This window comes from Lemur catta, unplaced genomic scaffold (assembly GCF_020740605.2).
Source record: "Lemur catta isolate mLemCat1 unplaced genomic scaffold, mLemCat1.pri scaffold_65_ctg1, whole genome shotgun sequence".
Lineage (NCBI taxonomy): Eukaryota > Metazoa > Chordata > Mammalia > Primates > Lemuridae > Lemur > Lemur catta.
The window spans coordinates 1,133,390-1,140,929 of NW_025423864.1; the positions used below are offsets into that span (position 1 = coordinate 1,133,390).

At 37.5% G+C, this 7,540-nt stretch overlaps 1 protein-coding gene across 1 annotated transcript in view; it reads left to right on the top strand.

The window, feature by feature from the left end:
* LOC123629952 (ankyrin repeat domain-containing protein 26-like) overlaps positions 1–4,513 on the top strand; it is a 64,258-nt gene extending 59,745 nt beyond the window's left edge. Inside the window, exons 17-19 of the mRNA XM_045539306.1 lie at positions 146–283; positions 1,691–2,650; positions 4,277–4,513. Coding sequence (XP_045395262.1) covers positions 146–283; positions 1,691–2,650; positions 4,277–4,498 — 1,320 coding nt within the window. The 3' untranslated portion in view covers positions 4,499–4,513. The remainder of the gene's footprint in view (positions 1–145; positions 284–1,690; positions 2,651–4,276) is intronic.
* Positions 4,514–7,540: the final 3,027 nt, after the last annotated feature.

A 7,540-nucleotide genomic window follows, 5' to 3' on the forward strand; every position in this document is an offset into this window, starting at 1 on the left:
AATTGGAGTAATTCTTGAGACAAAAAAGTCCTTGTCTTCCATAAGCTCTTGCTTTTCACAGCTTTGTTAAAGGTTATACTCTTAATTAACTTTTTGGACTTTTTTCCCTGATGCTATTAGACCAAAAACTTTACTATATCTCTAGCTTGCAGAAAAGTACAACGAGAGTCAGAGGCAGCTATATGGAGAGCGGAATGCCAGACAATTACAAGGTTGGATTCTGGCCAATCAACTTTACACACAAACTGAAACAGAAATGACTCTGAGGGAAATGGAATCTCAGGTATTTTCTTTAGTCATTTTCACATACGTGTTTGTGTGTGCTTGTATGTGTATATATTAATATGTAAAACACAAACTATATGCATCTTGGAAAGTATAAAGTATTTTAAGCTGCGTGTCTGTGTATTTATACATGTATGGCAGTGATGGTGGTGGCATTTTTGGCCCATTGGATAAAATATTGTTCTCAATTCAGTTACATTTCTCTGCCATAGTCCAGTAGTTATAGTCACAATGGCCTCATCCAAATCAGAGGCTTTTAATGTTTTCTGTAGGAATTGATGGTATTTTCATAATCTCAAATCCCTTGCTACTAAGAATAGATGTTCTAGTTTTGGGAAGTGATTCCATTCCCTTGATATATTAATGGAGAGGTTAGTTTATTACTTGCACTGATGGTTAAGGAGGAAAAGGACAGCCAGTTCAGAGACCATATTTGGGATGCCATGCTCCTCACTGTGGAGAGGAGTTACAATTTGCTCCAAGTAGTGTCTTATTTCAGTACAAAGAGGTTTTGCAAACAATAGTATGCCATAACATAGACTTAGTGAGAATTTTTTGATAAGTGTTTTGTTCCTAGTAAAATGATTGAGTGCATTTTCCCCTGTTCACACTGATTACGGTTTCAAACATTGTAACCAGGAGAAAATAAGAGCCATTGTGATGGCAATTCATGATTTTCTTAAGAAGAGCTCAATCAATGTTATCTTAGTTATGGCTGGTGTTTTGAAATGAAAGGCTTCCTTTGTGTTTATATGCTTACACAAGAGAAGTAACTGTGATTTGGTAGAGGTAGAATCAGAAGACCTGGGGGAAATTCCACAGCTTGCCTACATTGTTAACCTCTCCTTTTCAGAACTGTGATAACTAAATGAGTTTGTTGATGTATGTAGAAATGGTGTAGGACAAAGCCTAGATACATCATTTGTCCACCAATGTACCATACACACTGACTACAAATAGCTAGGAAGGTAGAATATCTATAAGGAAATTTTATCTGTCCAAATATATGCAAAGCTAAGTCTCTTCCTATGGGTAACGCAGAGGTTAGCTGTTACAGTGTAAACCCAATTTCTTAATGTAGTCAAATCTATAAATCTTTCTTCTTATGCCTTTGATTTTGTTGTAATTCAGGGAAAGGCTTTTCCAATTCTGAGATTCTTAAAAATTCTCTAATGGTTTCCTTTTTCCTTTCATGGATTCATTTTCCAGAAATGAATGTTTGATGTTTTGAGAATTTATGCTCTATTATACAGTGTGAGGTTTTGATCCATCTTCTATTTCCAGTTGGATATCCTCTTATTGCATCATTTTCAATGTATAAATGGATAGGTTCTCCTTTATTTTAAGAAGAAATCATATGTCATTTCATTGAGTGCTAACTAAAAGTTCCCTTTGTTGTACTTAGATTTGTCAGAGTTATGAAAAAGAACGATTTCTCATGCGTACAAATGACATGTTGCATGAAGAAATAGCCATGCTACAAATGGAAATAGCCACAATAAAATATCAGAATGAGGAAAAAGAAAATAAGTATATCAACCACATTAAAATTGTGGAAGAAGTGAATGAGAACCTTCAAATGACCATGAAAAAGAATGTGGAAAAGTTAACAGACACAGTATCTCAGTATAGTGACCAGCTTAATGCTCTGGCATGTGAGAATGCCTTGCTAAATGCTCAACTACAAAATGAAAAAGAGAGCAAGGAACAACTGCAAGCAGAACTTGAATCCTGCAGTTCTAGACTGACTGCTGCAATACATGATCAATACGTTGATCAAATTCTGATGTCAGGAAGAGACGTCGAAATGTCTTTCCAGAGAGCAGGACATGAGTGGTTTTGCTTACGGAATGAAATAAATGTACCTGTGTCTGATCTCAAAGAAAACCATGAGATTTTTGGTCAAAACTGTTCTAAGGCTCAAAGTCAAATCGGTAGCCTGGAAGATGAGCTCCATAGCACAAGAAATGTTCTGAGAGATAAGACTCTGTCTTTGGAATGTGTCCAAAGACACCTCTACCAAACAGAATGTCAAATGGAAAAGATCAATCAAATGTATGAAAATGAACAATATCACGTGAAGAAATACATTGGACAACAGGAATATCTAGAGGAGAGAATATCTGAACTAGAAAGAGGAAATATGTTGCTTCGAGAGCAACTGGTGTACGCTCACAGCAGAGCAGAGCATAAAGAGGAGACACTGATGAATATGCGAGAGCAATTTCAAGATACTGTGAAAAACCTTCTAGCTGAGAACGGAAAGCAAACCCGTCTGCTAGAAGATAGAAGTAAGCAGTTAATCGGTGAATGCAATCAGTTGAAAGAAAGGCTGTATCAAAATGAAAAAGGGAAACCAGAAGAAGTAAGTATCAAGAAACATAAATCTTTTTCAAAGTTCCTGAAAGAAAATTTAAAGTAATCTTTGTTTGTGACCATATGTTGAATCTAGTTGAATATAAACATATCCAGATGATAAATGTATTTGCAATATCAGGCTAGAAACATACCTTGTTTCCAGCTAATAAAAGTTATACATAAAAAATACTTTTTTTAAATTTATATTTTATTTCAGGATATTATGAGGGTACACACGTTTTGGTTATATTTTATGTCTTTGCCTCACCCAGGCAGGGTTTAGAAGCACGCTCTTCCCCTCTACCATGCTCACCATGTCCATTAGTTGTGAGTTTATGCCCTCCCCAAACCCCTAATTCCTGGAGAATATTACTACCGTGTGAGCGCCATAGTGTTGATCAGTCAGTGCCAATTTGATGGTGAGTACATGTGGAGGCTATTCCTCTGATCCTGTGATACCTTATTGTGGATAATGGGCTCAAGCTCAATCCAGGAAAAGTATAAGTGGTGCTAGACCACTGTCATTTCTTATTGTCATACACAATTGTGTAATATTCTTTGTATACATATACCAAATTTTAGTAATCCAGTCATGAATTGACAGGCACTTAGGTTGGAACAGAACATGGTAGACCGTGGTCAGGTTCAACAGTAGAAGCAGGAAATTCAAGAAACAGCCACACAGTTTATTGCAGAAAAATTAAGAGAAGTCAACCTATTTTTACAGGTTAGTTAAGTGTGAACTGCACTTGCATTCATTTCCCTGCAGATTATATTGTCATATGTACATTGTGTGTGTTTTTTCTACTACACTTTTAGCAATTGGTTTTGTAGATTTCTAGAATGAGGGTGGCGTTTGTTTCTCCCTTTAACTTTTTCAGTTTCTATCATCATTACAACTAAATCGATCTTTGAGAGTAGTGATGCACCTTAGAGAATCATTTGTATATTTAGGCCAGTTAGCATGCAGTTAGCATAAAACAATAGTACTAGGAAAAGAAAAAAAAAATGGGATTTAGAAATTCTACCATACTCTTGAATTGTACTTGTGTTACAATGTTCAGTTTTTAAAATTGTAAATTATTTCTATTCTTTAGATTATTAGATTCCTTGAGTACTAATTTATGAATGATTCAATTTTTTAAAACCCAAATTGAATGATCGATTTAGTTGATAATTGCTGATAAATATTTTAAACCTCATCTTCTTTTGTCATGTATTTAAAATTGCTCTCTGAGGATGGGTGTGGTGGCTTATGCCTGCCAGCACTTTGGGTGGTGGAGATGGGAGTATCACTTGAGAACAGGAGTTCGACACCAACCTTGGCATCATAATGAGACCCCGTCTCTCCAAAAATAATAAAATGTGCCAGACATGGTGGTGCACATCTGCAGTCCCAGCTAGTCGGGATGTAGAGGCAGGAGGATCGCTTGGGCCCAAGAATTGGAGGCTGCCGTGAACTGCGACTGGGCCACTGCACTCCAGCCTGTGTGACAGGGAGATACTTTCTCTAAAAACTAAGATAAAGCAAAATCAAATAAAATCACCGTCTGATTCAAAAGTGAAGGAAACAAATATGCAAGAATTGTTTAGGTTGTCACTGCTAAAAATGTATCCTTTTAATTTGTTTCAGGCACAAGCAGCATTGGAAGAATACAGACGACAGTTGAGAGAGAATCATCTGGCTGCAGTAAGCAGTCAGAGGGAATTCAGAATGAATAATCTTGAATCCCAAATCTCCAATATGACAACTGCTCCAGAAGATTTTCATTGTATTGAACTGGAAAAATATAAACACTTCTATCAATTAGAGTTAGAAGACAGAAAATACTTGCCAAAGAAACTAAAAATGTAAGTCAAAATATGGAATGGAAAATAAGTTAAGATCATTAATTTGCCTTGAAAGCACGCCTTTTACTAAGACAGGTTCATGAAATTAGTGGGAAGTGAAAGCTAGCTAGATAATATAATTTTGGAAAATTACATTAATAAATAAACTTGCCTTTAAAATGGGAGTGCAGAACAGTTTACATCTCTCCCTCTTTTCTTGTTTTATCTGGCTTTGTTTCTCCTTAATAGTCTCACATAGTTAACCTGACCTGATAGTCCTTGAGCTAAGTATTTTGGAAGCTTTATGATTTAGAGAGGGATACTGTCATAAAACTGCTTGTCACCATCCCCCTAAATGAAAATATTAATGAGTTTGACTCCTTTTTGGAAGACTACAGCCCGAACCAAATAGCCAAGTACTGCAACTACTTTTGGTGCATTCTGGCACTCAGTAAATTATCTTGTTTATATTGGTTTACCAAAAATAATAATTTCTACATTTTCTTTTTTTTTTATTTATTCAGGATGTTATGGGGGTACAAACATTTTGGTTACTGAAAGGGTGAATGAATGACCTAAAGGACACATTTCACACACAGGTTATGTGAGAGCAATGTGGCTGGTTTATTCACCCGGGTGTGGGTGGGCTGAGTCAGAAGTGTCAACACAGAAGGGAGTTCAATCAGGTTTTTTATAAACCGGGATAGCCGACCCCCTCCCACCAGCTGTGTTCACTTCTTTGTTTCTGGGCCACACTGGCAGGTGGAGAATTGCTTCCTGCTGTGGGCAGCAGAGGACAGTGGGCACAACAGTTGTTTGTAGTACATTTTTCTTAAAATGACCAAGTCCTATGGCCCCTTTCCCCAGTCGCATCCATCCTTCTGTTCTGGCATAGTCCTCATCAGGAGACCTAGGGAGGGATAGCCTTGGTCTCCATCAGGGAGGGAGCGGGAAGGAATGCTGGCTGCAGCTGTCTGATCTACAAAGTCCGGGGTCTCCCCAGACTGCTGTGGCTATTGTTTTATGAGCCTAAGCTTTGCATTAACCACATTCTGTCCTATACATCCTTTTTGGGTTTCTACCTGTAATAAACCTAACGGTTGCATACAATGCTGTTTGCCCTGCCCAAGCTTGGGCTACAAGCATGTCCCTTCCCCATACAGTGTGCTCTGCTTCCATTAGTTGTGGGTTTACCCTCTACCCTTCCCCCGACCAGCACCCACTCAGTATTACTACCATGTGAACACCATAGTGTTGGTCAGTTAGTACCAATTTGATGGCGAGTACATGTGGTGCATGTTTTCAACCCTTGTGATACCTCACATCAAAGGACGGGCTCAATCTCTGTCCAGGATAATATAAGAGGTGCAAGGCTCTTTCAGACATCAGCCTAGGCAAAAAATTTATGAAGAAGAACCCCAAAGCAATCACAGCATCAACAAAAATAAACAAATGGGACCTGATCAAATTAAAAAACTTTTGCACAGCCAAGGAAACTATCATTAGCGTGAATAGACAACCTGCAGAATGGGAGAAAATATTTGCTTTCTACACATCTGATAAAGGGCTGATAATAAGAATCTATATAGAACTTAAGAAAACAACAAGAAACAATCAACCCCATCAATACATGGGCAAAGGACAGGAACAGAAACTTTTCAAAAGAAGACAGAATAATGGCCAGCAAATATAAAAAAATGCTCAATATTTCTACTCATTAGGCAAATGCAACTCAAAACTACAACGAGATATCACCTAACTCCAGTGAGAATGGCCCTTATCAAAAAGTTCCAAAACAACAAATGCTGGCCTGGATACGGAGAGATAGGAACACTTTTTACACTGCTGGTGGGACTGCCAATTAGCACAACCCCTGTGGAAAGTAATTTGGAGATACCTCAAAGAGCTAAAAGTAGAAATACCATTTGAGCCAGTAATCCCACTACTGGGCATCTAAACAAAGGAAAAAAAGATGTTCTAGGGCCAGGCATGGTGGCTTCCACCTGTAATGCTAGGACTCTGGGAGACCAGGGCAGGTGGATCATTTGAGCTCAGAAGTTCGAGACTGAGCAATAGCCTGAGCGAGAGCAAGACCCTGTCTCTACTAAAAACACAAAGAAATTATCTGGACAACTAAACATAGACAGAAAAAATTAGCCAGACATGGTGGCACATGCCTGTTGTCCCAGCTATTCAGGAGGCTGAGGCAGAAGGATTGCTTCAGCCCAAGAGTTTGAGGTTGCTGCGAGCTAGGCTGATGCCATGGCACTCTAGCCTGGGCAACAGAGTGAGACTTTGTCTCAGAAAACAAAGAAACAAACAAAAAGACATTCTTTCATAAAGACATCTGCACTCCAATGTTTATAGCAGCACAATTCACAATTGCAAAGATGTGGAAATAACCCAAATGCACATCAATACATGAGTGGATTAGTAAAATTTCAGATATGTAACTATGGAATACTACTAATCTACCTTTTTATAGGGATAATCATTTTGTTGTGTGTATTTAAGGAGTATAAAATGATGTTTTGATATGTTTGTACATAGTGAAATAGCCATTATATTGCACCAAACTGATAAATTCACATTGTTCATTTTCACTTACTATTCCTTTCAATACAAGTGTTTCTTATGGCATCCACAAGAATCTTATAAATAGAGCCATTGCAGAAGGCAGCAATTATTACTTGTTAAGCCATACATTGCTGCATCATTGATAGACATTTCTCTACCCTCCTTACTTTATTTAAATTACTTCTTTTTTAGCAATTCCCCTAGGAATATATATATATATATATATATATATATATATATATGTATATATATACACACACACACACACACACACACACACACACACACACACTCACTTCTTTGGAACAATTGTGAAAGCGTAACTGCACAGAGTAGGCATGCTTTGACACATCTTCAAAGTTAAAACACTATTTACTGGGAAGTTCCATTTACTCTTATGGTCACTTTTTGAAAATTTAATCATTTAGGAATCATTTAAGAAAAAATGAAATACTAAACATTTGTCTTTTTGCAATCTTCACAGAGCTAC